The 18,994-nt window shown below is 40.7% G+C and overlaps 1 protein-coding gene across 2 annotated transcripts in view; it reads left to right on the top strand.

Annotated features, from left to right (window-relative positions):
• ITGA6 (integrin subunit alpha 6) overlaps positions 1 to 18,994 on the top strand; it is a 70,497-nt gene that overhangs the window by 25,664 nt on the left and 25,839 nt on the right. For both annotated transcript variants that reach the window (XM_014599577.3, XM_014599578.3), the window contains exons 2-10: positions 2,262 to 2,386; positions 2,966 to 3,045; positions 6,284 to 6,539; positions 8,103 to 8,234; positions 11,408 to 11,621; positions 12,632 to 12,825; positions 12,953 to 13,041; positions 13,557 to 13,684; positions 15,790 to 15,885. In XM_014599577.3, the coding sequence (XP_014455063.2) occupies positions 2,262 to 2,386; positions 2,966 to 3,045; positions 6,284 to 6,539; positions 8,103 to 8,234; positions 11,408 to 11,621; positions 12,632 to 12,825; positions 12,953 to 13,041; positions 13,557 to 13,684; positions 15,790 to 15,885 (1,314 nt within the window). The remainder of the gene's footprint in view (positions 1 to 2,261; positions 2,387 to 2,965; positions 3,046 to 6,283; positions 6,540 to 8,102; positions 8,235 to 11,407; positions 11,622 to 12,631; positions 12,826 to 12,952; positions 13,042 to 13,556; positions 13,685 to 15,789; positions 15,886 to 18,994) is intronic.

Here is an 18,994-nt window from a genome sequence, read left to right as displayed (position 1 = left end):
ATCAATTTGAACCTTTTTATTTGTCTCCTGATTAATTTTGAATTCGGCCACCAAATCGGGTTGAATCTCCTCCCAATCGAATCGGCAAATGAAGCTTTGCCCAGCCCTAGTCAGCAGTAGTACAATGCATAATTAAGCTAACGAACACAGGGGCTTTTCTGCACTATGGCTATAGCTGTGCACTCTGCTACATGCATAGCTGTTTGCTAGCACAGCCCCATTGGTGAAGACATGGCATATATAGACAGAATGGGTTTTCTCTGCTGGCTTTGCTCCACTGCCTCCCTGAATAGCATATGCAAAGCTTAAAACAAACAAACACAAAACCCACTCCTTTTATCTGGGCTGTGTCTACTTTTGCTGGCATCTTTTTACATCTCTAACTGACATAGCTGTGCCAATAAAACTTTATAGGTTAGGCTACACCTTGAAATCTAGTCTAATACAATATTGTATGCCTGCTTCTGCAACCCTCTTCTAATCTGTAGTTTTCTGTCATGTGAGGTTCCTTTTGGGTCTTATGTATGAATCATGGAAATTGCGCAAAGCTAAATTTCCAGGAGAGAGGCTAATATACAGGATGGTTGACATGACATGAGTATATTTTTTGGTTTTATGACATGATAATCCAGTAGCTGCACGTAAAATGGAAGCCTGTCTCTTTCAATCTCTGTGGCAAATACTGGTCTCTAGCTTCTGTTGACTCCTGAGCCACATTTTAAGATCTTAACTTTAGGCATTTGGGTTTGAATGGTTTAGCCACAGCTTTATGCCTTGGAGAAGAGATTTTAATAAAAGGCAAGTCAACTTTACAATAAAAAAATTAAGAGCTCATTCTCCAGTCTCTTTCACAATAAGCTCTTTGTTTATATTGGCAGGAAAGACATTTTGAGATGAGAACATTTGTGGGTTGTTGGGTTGTTTTTTTTTAAACAACCCCCCCAACTTTTATTCTGGTTCTTTGTGAGGAAGTGGTTTTGATCACCATCAAATTAGATTCAAGAACGTGCATGGCTGCAGGAAAAAAACTAGTATGTTTGCATACATTAAAAAAAAATTAATAATAAAATAAGTAGCAATGCATGGTGACTTGAAGTAAAAATAAGCCCATAATGGTGCTCTCAAATGTTCTGCAATGCTCTTCACAAGAATATACAGTCTAATTTATGTGGGTTGCCTTAGTTAAGATAAAATTCCCCTCACTGCATATGACCTATTCAATAGCATACTTCTTCTCACTATGGTTATTTATGCAGTGTTATGTCTGACCCGCTCTTTTATATGTTTTGCTTGATTTATTGAACAAAAAGTAATTGAGTATTTATTAGGAATGAAAAATATCTAGTCTGTTTGAATAATACTCAGGCTCTTTCTAATGACCAGTCTGCAGTACCCCAAACAGTGTTTGGTTAGCTCAGCCGGGTGTGCTTTATAGGGCAGGCTTGTAGTGCTTTAGTTTGGATTAATTCCACCACTTGTTATGACATCTTTTGGCACTGATGGAAAATGCATTCTAGAATGTACCAACATCTGTCTAATCTAAACCTGTTTTACTACAGTCTGTTCATAATCTAGTACGATTATATAACACTATTCAGCAATCATTTTATGTAAAATGGTTTGAGATTCTCCTTTGTTTGTGAGCCTACACAGCCCAAATATGCTGCTGAGGAAGTAGGGAATATAGCTGCTGTAGACTGGTGCTGAGTGTTTGCCCAACTCCACTCTCTCACATTCCCAGTCCAGGGGATGCTCAGGTCTATCCTGAAGCAGCTTGGTTGCTAGTAGTTGGTATGTGCCCAGCAGCAGAAGTACAAGTAGCTGTTACCTAATGTTTTTTTAATGCTTGAGACAGTTGAGGGGGAATCTGTAAAGCAATCAACCAAAACTATATGTCTCTATCTATTGTTAGACACACACACACACACACACACACTCTCTATCTCTAACACACACTCTCCCTCCCTCTAACAACCCGTCTTGTGACCTGCTGTGGTTCACTTGACAGTCCAAAAAACACACTTTTACAGTTACATCATTCTTAGTCCAATTAACAAAGACTGCACTGTACACCTGCGTTCCCGCATGCTCATGCACTGATCACTGTCACAATTATGCAAAAGACTACTTCAGTCCCTGCCCCCACTTCCCTTCCCAACTCCTCCGCCTGTTTGCCCAGTCCTTTTACTCTTTTACTCTTGATTCCTTTCTTTTCTCAAGTTATCCACGGAAGTCCATTAACTATATTTCTTTGTCAACAGGTTGCTGGTTGGAGCACCTCGGGAGAAAGCTTTCCCAGCCCAGCAAGCTAACAGAACTGGAGGATTATATTGGTGTGACATTATATCAGAGACATATTGCACACGTGTCATGTTTGATGAGAAAAGTAAGCTCTCTCCTATTTTTGTTTTAAACTGAAGCAACTGCATGGGGCACAGGGCTGTCCAATTTCTAAGTGGCCTGGGGCAGCTGGAGGCTGGAGTGGGGTGCCCAGAGCTCCTGTTACAAATGAGCCGATAAGGAGAGTTGTGGCTGAGCAAGAGTCCTGGGACTGTAACTTAACCATGCAGCCAGTGGGCTGCCAGTTGGACAGTCCTGGCTTATCAAACAGCAGGGTCATGAGAGTCTTTACAACTGGATGTGATCGTCTTTTGTTCATTTAAAAAAAAAAAAAAAAAAAGAAAAGTTACTTTTTAGAAACTTTAAATATATTTACAGTTGTTCTTATCTGTTTTTTGAAGATGCATAAATCTTGGTTTAATTACTAAAGCTGCATTAAAGCAACAAAAATCTGTGATAAAACTAATGTTGATTGCCAATTAAGACTTTCAGTGACAACATGTATAAACAGTGCCACCTAAAGACCATTTGAGGTACTATGTAAAACTGCTGAAAATGTTGCAAAAAATGTTCATTTTACTGCTTTTAATTGTAATATGTGGAACTGTTTTGTGGTGATCTACAGCTGACCCAGAGAAAGAAAGTAAAGAAGACCAGTGGATGGGTGTAACTGTCCGAAGCCAGGGACCAGGAGGGAAGGTGGTGGTAAGTCTGGGATATTCTTAAACATCTTTTCAGGCTTATAAGGCATGTAAGAAAGTTACCTGGAGAAGTGTAACCTTTCAGAGCACTCTGTAGATTTTATTGTTGTCTTCTAAATCAAAGGAATTTAATTTGTCCCTAGGGAAGCAGGGGATTTTAGATTATCTAAAATTTTTTCCACCATCATGACAACTTAGAACAGAAGAGGTTTAGAATATTTTTCTAGGAATCTGAGTTTTAAGTTGGCATTATTAGGAAGTTTTTTAAGATTTAATTTTAATATGGAAGCATAAGATTGTCCTTCACCTTTTTTTTTTAACCCAGAAGATTTCTAACCATCATACTTTCTTGCCTGTGTTGCAAGAATGGTCACATTGTCTTGGATTTATATTGTGTATTAGTATACGTCTCAGTCTGAGATATAGTATGAGTTTATTATGATTACAAAGCAGTAGATGTCCCTGGACATTTTACTGGCCTTTGAGCTAGGGTTGAGGAGTGAATTAACTTTGTAATAAGACCTTTGTACCCGCCTCCGTTCGACTAGGAGTTCGCGCGCTGCCTTCGCCCGGACTCGAGATCTTGCACCCCCGGGCTTCGTTGGTACGCCCCAGGGTTTACCCCGGCTGGTATAAAGGGGGACCCCAGAACTCGCCTGCCACGACTTTGATGACTCTGTCAGTGGGGGGTCTTCCCTTGGGGTATCCCCTGGTGCTGGCACGCCTCTTCGCGGGTACTCTCGGGGCTCCGTCCTCCCCTACACCCCGGCCATATACCACCTCAGGTCTTCCTGTCCTGGCCTCTAACCCGTCCTCATCTCGTCCTCTCTCGGCTCAGTCACCCTAGCCACCACCGGCGGTCTTCGGACCGGGTATGCCTCTCCCAGTGGGGGTGCTGACCTGATCCCTCCTTCCTTGGGATGCAGACTTCCTCTCTGCTTCCCCAATAGCCCCGGCCACAGTTACCCGCGCCGTCGGCTCCATAATGCAGGCTACAGCTGGCCCCACTCTCGGGATAGCTGTTACGCCTCCTGCTGCCTCGGGTGTCGGGTTCCCCGCTGGCTGCTGCCCCACCTCTGGGGCTGACTTCTCCCCTTGTCTCCTCACTCCTGGGTGCTCTGCTGCGCTGCTTGCAGCCTGCTTCGCCTCTACACGGCGGCGTCCCGCACTCTGCAGGTGGCGGCTGATCCCCTGCTCGCTGGGGCTCCGCGCTCCAGCTCTCTCCCTTCAGCTGCCCCGCTGCTTCGGCGGGGCCGCCTTTTGTTCCTCCCGGCCGGTGTGCCCCGCCGCTCAGCCGCAGCCGGATAAACGCCCGGCTGATGACCTGCGCCGGCGCGTGGAGTTTCTTCGGCTCCTCCGGCCCTGCGGGAGGTAAGCAGACCCCTTGGCCGCCGCGGGAGTCTCCCAGTGCCCCCGCTCCCCTGGGACAACCTTGTATTAACGAGGCTAGTCATGATATGAGGCCATACCATTTTTTATTTTATATGGTACAGAGTAGTTGTTTCATAAGTTATCATTGAATGACACCATAAATCTCTGTAGCTAAATAATTGTCCTTGTTACCAAATATACTTTGTCCAGTAGTGTGGTGCCAGCTACATGTTGTTAGGTACAAGTATGTGCTGAGAACTGTGGCTGTGCTCTTGCATGGGAACTCTTCCAGCCTCACTACCTCCAAAATTGGAGCAAGCTATTTAAGGAAATGCAGGAGTCAGTTAGTACTCCCAGAGTAGGTAATTACTTGTTCTGATATGCCTCAGAACCTGAGTGGAGGGTCAACTTCACATGGCCATGAACAGAGAGACAATAGCTATCTGCTGAGCAAAATGTATGGGAAGAGCAATTCCCTTCCCACAAATCCCAGTGAAATATGGCAAATGTACATGTGAGATCTGCCATATGCAGAATTTCCAGTAACTGTATGAGTGATGATGCAGTCTCTATGGTAGGTGGTATATTTTTCATTCCTACCCAACACGCAGATGTTACAAGATACGACTCCACTGTTCTGCAGAACGCAAGCAGGTGGACTAGATCCTCAGCAGACTTAGGCGCTTAAGTTGTGCCCAACTCCACACATGCTGAATTACAGAACTGTGATCTTCAAAAGTTCTGCTGAGCTCTGTGTGGCTCTGGAGGTGCCTGAAGTTCATGGGAGCTGGATCAGGCAGTTATCCTATGTTTTCCAGGACAGTCCTGAGTTTTCAAGGCACTGTTTCAGTGTCCCCAAAAAGTCCCTGAAATGGCACCTTTGGTCTGAATTCGGAAAATCTGATCCTCACTCTTTGTAAGTTTCTGCAGTGCCAGACAGTTTAATTTGTCTGGTTTCATTGCTAAACAAATGTTACTCCACTGATCCCAGTTCAGGAAGTAGCTTCAGGATCTGCTTCTCAGTGTACATAGCACAACACTGCTAGCTACCACAGGAGGGCAGTTCTGCTTCTTCTGGTTTGGAAGACCTAATCTGCTAGTTTACAGTGCCTCAAGAAGGTGGTCACCCTAGCTGGAACTGGTAATGGTGTAGACAAATTGTGGATCTGGACAATGTGGAGCATGTAGAGTTGCCTGCCGGATTTTGTTTCCTCCAAATTGGTTGCCATGTGATGAATCTTATCATGAAAAATTAAGGCTTTAGCACCTTAGTCTTTATAGAACTGAGTCACTGAGTGCCTGCCTCATGCCTAAGCCCTGCTGAGATCCATAAACAAGGTGTCATCAGTATGTGTCATCTCAGTAGACCCATCTCTTGGATGTGATGCCAGACATGTGTTGGTGGTGAAACTATCATTTTTTATGCAATAGGTCAGTGTTTAGAGGACTTGCCTAGTGACTGCTTATGTATCTTATATTAAATGGCCTTTGGTTATAAAAATTATAAGCAGTCATTTTGAGAAGGCACTAGGATCCAGGCCTCATCCTCCTTGGAAAATGTCCTGATCATGAGACTACAATCACAAGCTCTGCTTTTCTTTTTCTCTATCCAAATAAAACTTTGATTGTGTTTTGCTAAGTGGATAGGCCAGAGCCCATTTCTTGGTGCCTGAGCCTTCCCGTATATCATATAGGGAGCCTATTCTTCCTAGGTTTAGAATGATGGACCCTGCTACAGGGGACAGATACCCAAGCCCCTTGGCTAAAGGAGAACATAGCTTATTATTTGACTTCTAATGATCATTTTCAAGAAGACATAAAGAAGCCATAATACGTTTTGGTTATCCATTATATCCTGGTTCTTCTTGCAGACATGTGCACACCGCTATGAGAAAAGACAATACGTGAACACTCTTCAGGAAACTCGTGATATCATTGGGAGGTGCTATGTGTTGAGCCAAAATCTCACGATTGTGGATGATATGGATGGTGGAGAGTGGAGTTTCTGTGATGGTCGATTGCGAGGCCACGAGAAATTTGGTTCATGTCAGCAAGGTGTTGCTGCTACTTTCACCAGAGACTATCATTATATTGTATTTGGTGCACCAGGCACTTATAACTGGAAAGGTATGACCCTATTTCCTCCTTGTCTTGCTAGATTTTTCACCAGCAATAATTTCTTCGATGTTAAAAAGGATGTTTTTAAGGAAAAGATCTCATTGGTGTCAACCCGGAAAGTTTGTCAATTGTTCTCATAACCTGCTAAATTGTCTCAAAACATGTACATTACAAACTTAGAAGACTTAAAAAAAAGTTTAAAGTTAAAATAGAAGTAGGTACACTGATTCTAATTGTATGGTAGGATTCAGTGCTTGTTTTAAAGGATGGATGTTCACATTGGAGCAAATTTAAAGTGTTGCATACATTGTTTTTAAAGTTACTGGGCCAGCACATTATTTTCTGTCTTTCAAATGCATACACCTACACTAAGGCCTTTTTCATACTTGGTCCCACAGTGTACTTGTTCCTCTGTGTTGTGATCAGTCCCTCGCTGCAAAAACTAATTTATCTTGAACTCAATACTGCAGGTAATGAGAGAGTGACCAAAGGCCAAGTATAAAAAAGGAAAAGAAAAAAGAAAACCAAACAAAAATGTAAATATTTAAGGGAAAATCCTGGCTTTTACTTAAGTAAAATTTTCACTGGCTTCAATGTTCTACTTAATAAAAACTAAGGGCTTGGCCCATACCCAAAAAATACTGCACCTCTTGGAAAAATAAATGAATAGATGTGTCTCATTCAGTCTTTGTGTAAAAGCTTCTAATGCCAGTCCTGCCTCTCTTCTTAGTAATTTCTCTCTTTGCAGTTCATTAAACCAACAGCTGAAAATGCTGTCCTCCCCCTCCTGTAGAATGTGTGATCTCTGACCCCTGCTATAAATTGTTCCTTCATACACCTGTGTCTTTCATGTGAACCATGTAACATTTTTTGAGTTAAGCTTGGGCACACGGTGTACTTTTATGAAAACTTAATCTTTCACATACCTGTTTCTGTCAAGAAAATTTGACCAAGCTGAAACAGCATATTGCATTCAGAGATTGCTTTGTCTTAATTGCAGAGAACTGCTATGGTGGTATATCAGTTTTAAGAGTATTTTTTCATATTGAGGAAAACCATTTTTGCACTTTCCAAATTGTTAAATATGCTTGTCAGAAGGGAAGTACCCATTTTTATTGAACTTGACACAACTATTTTTAAAACACAATGTTTCCCAGATGTATCATTTAACATTTTGTACTGATTTGATAAGAATTTTATGATCAGTATTATAGATAAGTCTCATAAGACTTTAATAGAAAATGCCATTTTATATGCTGGACTAAGAGGGTTCATAATCTGTTTGTTCCATGTTTGGTTGACCATTTTATTAGTATACCATATTTTTTAGATCATTGCATGGCATCATCATGACTCCCTCGATGCACAAAATACCATGAGACTTAAAAAGGCAGCTAGAATTTACAAAGTCATTCCTTTTCAAAATAACTTCACAAAACATGTTAGTCATTTGGCAGTTCAAACAACAATCTTGACAGCACTGTTCCTAATGTCAACCAGGGACCATTTATCTATTTATTTTCCTCCTTGTCATTCATTCATTTTTTTTATTTTACCATTTCATTTCCTCAGGGGTGGTTCGTGCAGAACAAAAGAACCAGACATTTTATGAGCTGAGTATCTTTGATGATGGGCCTTATGAAGTTGGTGATGAGGCTTCCCGAGATGAAAGTCTTGTTCCTGTTCCAGCTAACAGTTATTTAGGTAGGATTAAGCACACGTGATAAAACTCTTGAGACTTTTTGAATACTCACTATCCAAATCTGGTATGATAATGTAAAATATGAGTAGAAAGCAAATCATTTATGGACTGTGTAAAATACAGCCCATTCTTGGTCATTCACAGTCTCCTCTACATTTATGGGCCTTTTGAAGTATAAGATGATACTCTGTTAAGGTATCTCTTAAGAGCTGCTAATGTAATGAGACATTTAAGAGCTTTGACAAGGGACTTCAAATTATTGGGATATGATTATAATCACTCTCCAATGGTAAGTAAGTACTATCTATAGATCCATAGCCCTTGGCCATGTAGCATTGGGAGTTCTGGTAAAACTTGAGTTTCTGGACATGATTGCTAAGGCCTCATATTGTATTTATCCTTACAACATAAAAACTGTAGTCAGCTGCCAGACAGTGGTTCTCAACCAGGGTGCCCCGAAAACCTGGGGTGCTATGAGAGCCTTTCAAGGGTGCCATGGAAGATTAGTATTGTTAGGGGTGCCAGCATGCACTTGTGATTCACAAGATAACCCTAGAGATTTCAAATAGAAATTCAGTGTAAAAAACTCTGACTGTGTTGTAGTCTTTCTGAGTTCTTTGCAGTAGAAGAATTTCTGTTGTCTTTCTGTAGTCAGAAATTCAAGTTAAGAACTGACACTTTCTGAGGGATGCCTTGAATTTTAAAGGGTTGAGAACCACTGTCCTAAGACTATTTGCAGTCTGGCTGTCCTAAGTAATTCAAGTACAACCTGGTAAATATGCTTTTAACAGTTTTAAACATTAATGTAGCTTGACACTGCTATAGTGTGATTTTTTTTTTCTTTATGATAAATAATAAAAGAAAACTTTCCTATTTAAACCAATTTGTGAAGAAAGACAATTGTTCCTAGGTCAATGGATAGATGGGACTGCAAACCAACAGGATAACCTGGTGAAGAATAAAGCTGAACTGAATCTTTGAAAAGCTGAATAGTGTTAAGAGAAAAGTGCAGAGTAATTTGGTATCTCTACACCAGCACTTCAGAAGTTAAAAAAAACTGCTGTTTGATGGAATCAAAATGAATCCAGAAGGTTAAGTGCTGGTGATGGAAAAAAGAGAGATTTAATTCTTGGCATTGCGTATGGGAACACTCACAAAAGTGAGAGCCAGCCAAGGTTAGAGCCAACTTAGAGTGAATTTTTTTTTTCCAACTATTTAGCTGGTCTAATAAAATATATCACATTTACCCAAAGAACCTTGTCTGCAAAGTGATCATGAGACTCTTTAAAGAGGATATAGACCATGAACTGCAAATGCAGAATGAACACAATGATCTAGGAGGCCTTTGTTCAACTGGAATAAGATCAGGAATGAATAGGTGCAGTGAACAATAATTACTGATGGTAGAGAGACAATTTGATAGCCAAACTAAGGATCTGAGAGGTCTTTTGGATTGAGGAAAGGATGCCATAGAAGGAGTTTTTAGATCACTGTGCAGAGAATAAGACTTTAAAAAGTATGGTGATTAGTATTTGGTCTTCCTGTTCATCAGCATGGATTTCATAGCAAACATAATACTGCATTTACATTCTAGGATATAAATTTAACTGGTGGATTTGTCATTCTAAAATGATTTTTCTTGATTTGCATCTTTCAAATTCAGTTAATTTTCCCTTTCATTGGCATTTATTGGCAGTTGCTATGCCCTAGGTTATTATGAGCCTGCATGATTCTGCAGTTGCTTTGCTGTTTAACGACCATATTTTTATTCTTCTTTGATCTCTTCCTTCCATATATGTTTACAGGTCTTCTGTTTTTGACAAGTGTTTCTGATACTGATCCTGATCAGTTTGTATACAAAACACTACCTCCCAATATAAGGGTGGACAAATCAGTGGATGTGATGATGAATAGCTACCTAGGTTTGTGACCTCTTGAGGTGACAATATATATGGTCTCAATCACAGTTTTTTGTGTTTTTTTTTTTTTTTTTTAAACATCTACATAAACTTGGACACACTTTTTCCCATTTCAAATACACTTGGATAAAGGCATGTGATGGCAGGGATTCAGATGAAGGATAACTTGGAAAGTAAGATGCATTTAAGACAAATTAACCTGCAGTGTAATTCTTAATGCATCCTGGGGCCTTCTTACCAAGTTTATCTGAAACTCTGTCTTGCAGTGATTTTTTTGTAATTGAGAATTGGAATGGCAGTGGTGAAGGATTACAGGAGGATAAAAAGGGCAGCCTCATTTACTATTTTTTATGCTTCTCTCCTAATCTAGACTTTTTTTCCTTTGAATTTGTGACTCTGGCTAGTGAAAACTTTTTAGCACAAATTCATGCCACGTTCCAATATATGCAATAATCATATATAAAGTATGTGAAACAACTCAAACCCCCTTTTTAAAATTTAGGTTTGATCCTGGACATTTAGGGCTTCATTCACTACTTAAGTATGTCATTTACAAACATTCAGGTTAATACTGCTAATTTCACCACTACAGATTCTCAAATACGGTGTAACAAATTAACATAAGACACTGTGCTTGTGCAGTATACTTTGCATGTATATGACTGAGAGTGCTTTGTTTGTATGTATGTTTATGCGTGTGTGTATAAAACTTCATAAGTACTATTCATCCTGTGTTAAAATAAATACTTAAGCTATATTAAAGTGGTAAAGTTTGACTTGATCTTAAGTTAATACATTTTTAAATGGCTGCCATAAGCATATATGACGTATATGAAAGGTACTGCATGGTCAATAAAATCTGATACTATATAGACAGTAAGAGGTGGAGATTTGTGTCTGTATATACAATGTTTAATACATACATGTACAGACAACATCAGATTTCATTGAGCAAGCATGCTTATGGTGGATTTATATAAGAAAAATGTTTTCTTCAGGCCCTTCATATCTCTAGCAAGAGCACAGATATAAGCCTCATAGCATTTTATATTCACACTTGTGCACTCTTAAGCTGTTTGGTTTTTTCCAGCTGATCTAAAAGCTACTTGAATGACTAGCTTACACTGTGGATATATTTGCTAAATTTGGTTGCAGTACCACTACTAAAAACCACTTTAATGTAGTGTGCACATGTACTTTTCATATTTAATGATGGAAAAAAAAACTTACTTTTGTGTGTTCACTTTTTGTTCTAGGTTTTTCTTTGGACTCTGGCAAAGGTATTGTGTCTCAGGAGGAGATAACTTTTGTGTCTGGTGCACCACGAGCCAACCACAGCGGGGCAGTTGTTTTGCTAAGAAAAGATCCTAGTATTCAGAGCGCGCTTTCACTTGTGCATATATTTGAAGGAGAAGGGCTAGCCTCTTCGTTTGGCTATGATGTTGCAGTTGTGGATCTCAATAAGGATGGGTGAGGCTTTTTTTTTTTTTCCTACTAAGTTCTGATTTTTGCATTGCTATGGTGTCTTCCGGGTAAAATAGCTGCCTAAACATGTGCTCTGTGGGGGAGTGGTTGGGACAGGAGGGAGGGTGTTTTAATTACAGTGGTTTCCAGACAGCTACTCTAATTAAAATGACTTACTGTCACATGTATTAAGCCTCCAGGTATTTTAAAATGGCCTCAAGACACTTTATCTAACGGTCATTTGACGAAGTTTAGATATGGCCCTTACAGTCGTTATAAAACACGCGAGAGCTTGATACGTGACTGTGGCAGTGCTTAAGCTTAAGCATTCTAATTAGAACGTGGGGCAAGCTCAATTAATTGAGTTTTCTCCAACGCGTTCTAATTAGAATGCAAATGAGCCAATGTTTTTTTTTTTTTTTAAAAAAGTGACTTGAAGATGCTGAGAAAAAGGGAAGGTGTATATATTTTTTCTCCTTCTCCTTTATGCTATGTAAAGAAGACTTGCTAAGTTTAGTTTTCTTATTTTGTTTTTGGGCTGTTTTTCCTGCTTGGTTTTGACCCTAGGAATACTAGGAATGGTAAGTTCTGTGTTCTCCAGCTTTGTGGAGGACCTGCTGAGGGTCTTGGAGTAGACTGGGCAAGCTTTCCTTGTTAACTGGAGGGTGTTAGTAGGGGGAAAAAAGTCTAATCACTTATGGGCAACTAAGTTTAGAAAATGAATAAAGCACAAAAAAGCAGGAAAAATAAACTAATTCTGATACATAAAGAAACACTCTTGAGCATTCATTATATATCAAAGAAGGGGGAAAAGTCTGAAACTAAACTGTCACTTTAATGAATGCCCTTAGGTTCATTCTTGTTACTGTACCCATTTAATGTACTTTTTAACAACCTTTGCTACCTCTTTGTCAGACCAACTGACTTAAAGACTATGGGCTTGATGTAATTTAAATTGATGGGCATTTCCAGTTACTTTTCATAGCTCTTTTAAAATTGTTGTGTTTTATTTTAAGTTGGCAAGATATTGTTGTTGGAGCCCCACAATACTTCGAGAGAGATGAAGATATTGGTGGTGCTGTGTACATCTACATTAATCAGAACGGCAATTGGGAAGGCGTGAAGCCAGTTCGCCTTAATGGAACTACTGATTCCATGTTTGGTCTTGCTGTTGAAAGTATTGGCGATGTTAATCAGGATGGATTCCCAGGTGAGAAAGCAGGCCTTGAAATAAGCGTATGCCCATTTTTGCTCAAAACCAGTTTCTGAGCACCTCATGCTATCATGGATGTAACCATTCAAAGATTCTTCTGAATATCGTAATTTCTTTTCAACAGATATTGCAGTAGGGGCACCCTATGATGGTTCAGGCAAGGTGTATATATATCATGGATCTAAGAATGGAATAAATACAAAAGCAACACAGGTAATTAAGATCATATGCTCAACCTTGAATTGGTGTCAAACATAAGAAGTTACCCTGGCACGTTAGGACTACAAATATCTACTTCCCTCCCACTTCTACCAGTGAAAAAGGGGTATATAAGAAAGCTCTTTGGGGTTGTACAAAGGGTGTGTTGTTGGCAAAGATGATCAGGAGTGGTTAATTTAATACTGAGCCCTTCTACTGAGGAAATCGGTGTAGAGTTCATTATCACTAATAGGAAGTAGGGAAGGGGCCACTGGCTACATAAGCTCTATTTCATAAGGGATCAGCTAATACCAGAGAGCCGTTGATTAGAGCCCAGACATATATATATATATATATATATATATATATTTTTTTTTAAGTAAAAGTTTCTCTCCTTTGAGGTGTCTTACCTAAAAGAAGTATTCTCAGAATTCCTTGATATTTTTAGTTTTTGAGTATGAAACCTTTGATATATCCTTTTTAAGAATCTTAAACACTTCATTCTTGACAATCTGTTTGTTTGTTTTTAGATTCTTGATGGTGAAGAAAATAACATTCAATTCTTTGGTTATTCTATTGCCGGAAATATGGATCTTGATAGAAATTCCTATCCTGATATTGCTGTTGGGTCACTTTCAGATTCTGTATCTGTTTACAGGTAGGTATATAAATAAAATCAACATAGATTTAGTAAAATATTTTTAACACTTCTTTGAAGAGACCGGTGTGTTTTCTCAGGTTTGTAATGCGTATTTTAATCCTGAGGTTCAAAACTCTGTTTCTGCTATTTGAATGGTTAGAGCAAGGGCTGAACTCATCCCCCTTCATACCAAGATGTAAACAGATTGGGGGTGAATGAGACAGTCGGTGAATCCACGACCACAGATCTATCATCTCTTAATTGAGGCATTTTAACTCATTTACTCTATACAGCTCCTTGCTGTAATGCAATGGCAGATGTAGACTGTACAAGTTTTGTTATCATCTCTTCTGTGCCAACCACTTTGGTTTCTCCTTTAAGGAACCCTACAGGTGGGCCGAATAACCCACTTCTTCATTGTCTTGTCTCTCAATTAGGCCCAATTTCTCATGTGCTAATTCTGTTCTGTTAGTTCAACTCCAGTCTAAGTTTGTTCAGTAGTTATAATTTTGATCTAACCCTTGGGTAGCATTAACAGACCTTTTTTGTTTGGATTAATTTGGTTCTAATCTCTTTTCCTATTATAAAAGCTTCTGTTATCTCAAGTGTTTATAACAATCAGTGTTATGTTACAAACTTTTTTCCACCATCATTTGAGCTGATAGCTTGGGTAGGCCTGTATCACAATATACCAACTTGGGCCTCTAGGTACTGTCATAGTGCAAACAACAATAATTTATTTCCTGCTGCAATCTTTCAGCTGAGTGCCATAGATGTGGGGCATATGCTGCCCATAGGTTGCAGTAGTGGGGCTAAGGGAACTATTTTGGCCTCTTATGGCTACCTCAAGCCTGTATTTTAGCTATTAATGCTTTGTATTGAACACAGCTTTGATCATGAGAAGATCTGGTGTTAATGTAATTCCCCTCAACATACAGCATCACTGACAATAAGCAGGAAGGGGAGGATTTGATCGGGACCATGAATCCATTTCAAGTTCAGAGTTTTGGTGCTTATCTTCAGGACTCTCCATGTTTAGGGTTCAGCATAGCTAAATGGCCATCAAAAGCTCCAGGATGAAGGCCATGCTTGACAACTCGTTTCCTTGGGCATAGTGAAACTTTACCATAAAGGTAAAGCTCATCTCTATAGGAGATGGAGCTTTCTGGGAGGCCAGTCTGAGACTGGAAAAACTCCCATGAGAACTAAAGAGAAATCTTTCCTTTAGAAAAACTTTAAAAAACAGAACACTCCACTGCACGTGCAGTTCTTCCTCTGATGAGAGGATGGGAGAATAAACCACACATGACAGATTTGTCATACTGGTTCATGGTGTACTAAAAGGTGCTTGATATTATGCTCATGAAGGCAGCACAGAAATCTAAATAAGCCAGAAGGTAAACGCAAGAATATTTAAGTTGCTGTGGTATAAAAGTGAGCCAGCGGAAGCCTCCCAATACAAAAAGGAGTACTCCATTACAATAAGTAGTACTTAAGTCCACTTTTAGGACAAATTTACCAGCATTGGTATTGCTAGAGTCAATAGTAAAAACCCTATTTTTATATTTAATAAATAAAAAGAAAAATATACTAATATGACTTTTATGGGTGTAATGCTATAGAAGTAGTGGTCACACAGTGGAAAAACAAGTTTTCCACAGCAAACATAACTTTGCCTACTTTGCGCATTAAGCTTGACGTGTACATTAATCTAAATGATTTCTGGTACCTACTGTTTCCTCACTGGAGCCGAATTACAATTGCTTTTGAGAATCTTCACTTTGAATTTCCTGACTCTTGTGAATATAAAATGCGATAACCTGCACTTTTTTTTAATCTTAACAATAGTAGTCACTTCATCTTTGATTTTTTTTTGTTTGTTTTGGTCAGGCTTGTTTATCTTGTCTAGAATATGCTTTGTTTCTAACCATACTGAACATCAAACGCAGTAATTTTTTTCAGGGCAATGTGATTTTTTTTCAGGGTAATGTGATATAGGGTATTCAGTGTCTTCACAGTAAATCTGCGAGAGCGTAAAAGCCCTTTATAAAGTGAATGAGTAACGTGACTGTTTTATTAATTGTAACTTTTTGTTTCATCCCTTCAATGCTACCCAAAATAAGGTCTCGGCCTGTTATAAGCATTAAGAAAACAATTAAGATATTGCCTGACAAAATTGACTTAAACAGAAGAACCTGCCCTGAACCCAGTGGAATCTGGTAAGGTGTTTAATTTATTTAATTCTGAGGCTTGGCATAATGAGTGTTTCTTATTTTGTTTCTTAGGCTTCACAAAAACCCCCCCAAAACTTATCAGACTAGTTTTTCATGTTATGAGCACAAAACTTTAACTATCAAGGTAATTATAATGTATGTTTTAGTCCCGATATGGACTCTCAGAATCTTTGGATTGTGTCTACTAGGCTGAAGTGCTGCGACAAATGAGAATTGTATTTTTATCACCACATTCAATCATTGGCTTTTGTTCTTGAGTGCAAGGACAGGGAAATGGATTTAATTGGTTGTTCCTGTGTATTTTTATTCTTTGTTGTGCAACTTTTTAGAACTTAGAATTCCTTGCTTTACTTCAGAGCTTTCTTCTGACTGAAAAAATATTGCTTGCATGGTGCGCACTTTTAACAAGAGCTAAAAGGCTAAGGTTGGGTAAGCAATGGAAAGGAATAGGAGGTTTCTTCAAAGACACACTTCACAGTAGTAAATTTCAACTGTACTCTCTGTTCATTGCTCGTAGACTGTATATAGATGTCTCATTGGACACAAGCCTGATTTTGTTCCAGGGTTTGAGCCGGATCAAAACAGGTGTGGCGCACTGTGGCAAAGTGGGAACTCCCTGACCAGCCACAGAACTAGTCTCCCACCTGCCTCTCTCGCCTGCCACACCTTGTTGCTAAATGATTAGGGTTTTAATTAGGTGGGAAGCTGCCCATTGAATGCCCTGTTCTCTTGAGCCTATGTATACAGCTCTAACTACCCCTATCTGGGCTCAGGTGGCCGCAGCTGTGCTTGGCCCCACTATCTGCTCCCTGGGGCCTTGCATACCACATGGGCTCAAGTGCCACACCAGGGCGTGCCTGGCTCTCTACTGCCTCTGATAAATAACCCACCTGAAGGTTGGGACTGGGGTTAAGGTGCCCCTCCTTGCTTTTCACTGGGGAGGTAGCTGGCCTGGCATTTCCTGGGGGCTCCCACACCTCAAAATGCCCCACCAGGGTGCAGTTTTAGATCATGCCCAGGGCCAGGAGGCCTCCTTCCCTGTAGCCTCTCCCTGACCTCCTCCAGGTTGTTCTTGGAGCAGCATCTCCTCCATGAGATGTTGCTTCCCTCAGCACCAGGCAGCAACTGCTGCCCCCAGCCCTGCTGGCCTGAGACTTAAGATGGCTGCTCGTCAGGCCTGAGCTGCACCTGTCTGGCCCGGTTCTGAAAGTGGCAGAGCACCAGGAGTGCTCCAACACATGCCTTCCCCCTTAAAATGGTTGCTGGGGGGGTGTTTCCCCTGCTGCTCAGCCAACAAGCTTTCCCCAGAGCTTGCAACTTCCCTATGTGGCGAGCACCTCACTGGTGCTCTACCACATATGCGCACAGCTCTTCCAAGCTGCATTGCTGCTGCTTCTGTACCAGTAGGTCAGCAAGAGCACACAGCCTGGCTGGCTTGTCTTGGAATGCCCCACGGTAATCTAATAGACACACACAGCTGCGTCCTAGGCAAAAGCTTAAGCACATTTTATCCTACATACTTCAGAGGGAATTGAAGCAGGAAACTGGACTTGTATGTCTGTTGGATCCTGGAACAAAAGGCGTTCTCCTGGGACCAATTCGAGGTCTATTTGCAGCCTTACACTTGAGCTTCTAAATAATAAGAATGAATAGGGTGCTGGGTAGGGCACATGTTAATTGCTCTCCCTCTGTTTAGTATCATTTTTTCTTCCCTGTCCTTGTCCATGTTTCGGAGCTCTGCTTATGTTGGCAAAACCCCCAGTGAGGGTGCAGCTTTGTATAGTGCAGCTGATATCGCTCTGATGGCAGAAAACCTATAGGCAACCCCTGCTTAACACTGTTTTATTTAGTGCTATTTAACTGTAACGCTTATTTTAAATTGATACCTGATTTTGCCTTAGTGCTCAGCGAGTTTCAGTATAACGCTTGCGGTCACCATCTTGGGTCATTAAAAACAATTGCGGTAGCCATCTTTGGTCGTCAAATACTTTCAGTTTCACTTAATGCTCATTTCGCTTAACGCTCAGTTTTTCAGGAACCAATTAAGAGTGCTAAGCGGGGGTTGCCTGTACTTCTACTGACAGAGCAGTACTTATTCTAGGGGGCCTAGCTGAAATGCTGCTGCCAGAATTAGTGGCAGCAGCCCCTGTACCCTTTATTAAATGCAACATGTTTGCTCTTTAGATGGCTTTTTCATTACCTGGCAGATCCTCTCTAGAAGCAGATGTAATAGGCTCTTTGTATCTTAGCTATAAAAAGAAGGGTTTGATTCTTTTCTTACTTATTCATCATAAATTATTGAGACTACAGGACTACTGTAGGAGAGTAGAAGGCATGGAAGGTAGTATTAACATGGAATAACAACCCCAGGGAAATGTTAGGGTGATGTTATAGGTTACCTTTAAACTGTCATAAAGGCACTTAAAACCCATTAAAGGGTGTTAACTCATCCTAAAACCCATCTAAGGGTGGGGCTGTCTTCTAGCCATTCTACCCAGGTTGAGATACGGTATTGTTAGTCAGTTCCCTGGAGATCTAGTGATCAGTTTGCAGTCTTCCAGAATCCCAGGATGCACAGCTTCCAGGCACTCTACCCCATCCCACCCTTTTGCAGCTCCAGGGTCTCACCACGTGACAGCTCTGTGCAGAGCACAAAACCACTGGCTGAAGTGCAGTGGCTGGGGGAAACATGCTTTTCCCTGGCTCCACAGCTCGCCACCTGACAGCTCCATGGTCTGGCCTCCCAGCATGCCTCCCCTGGCCTACCGCACCCTGGCCCCCCTCCCCCCCCCGCCCGAAAAGCTGGTCCCTGGTGAGGGGGGCTGTGGAAGGGGGCTCAAGGAAAAGCTTTCCCCTTCCAGCCTTCCATAGCCCCTCATAACGGGGACTAGACTTGGGGAGGCTTGAGGAAAAGCTGCCCCTCCCCTTCCCAGCTACTCTACTGGATAAGGGAGAAAAGGGCCAGGGGTGTGGGAAAATTTCAATTACCCTCAGGTAAAGAAAGTCAGCTTAAATTAAGTTTTCCCATGCCTTGTGCTGGGCTTAAAAGTACAGGCTGCTCTGAGCAAGGCTTTTGGGGCGCGTGGGGAAAGTA

This window comes from Alligator mississippiensis, chromosome 4 (genome assembly GCF_030867095.1).
Source record: "Alligator mississippiensis isolate rAllMis1 chromosome 4, rAllMis1, whole genome shotgun sequence".
In the NCBI taxonomy this organism is placed as follows: Eukaryota; Metazoa; Chordata; order Crocodylia; family Alligatoridae; genus Alligator; species Alligator mississippiensis.
This window is presented reverse-complemented; position numbering and strand designations above follow the sequence as displayed.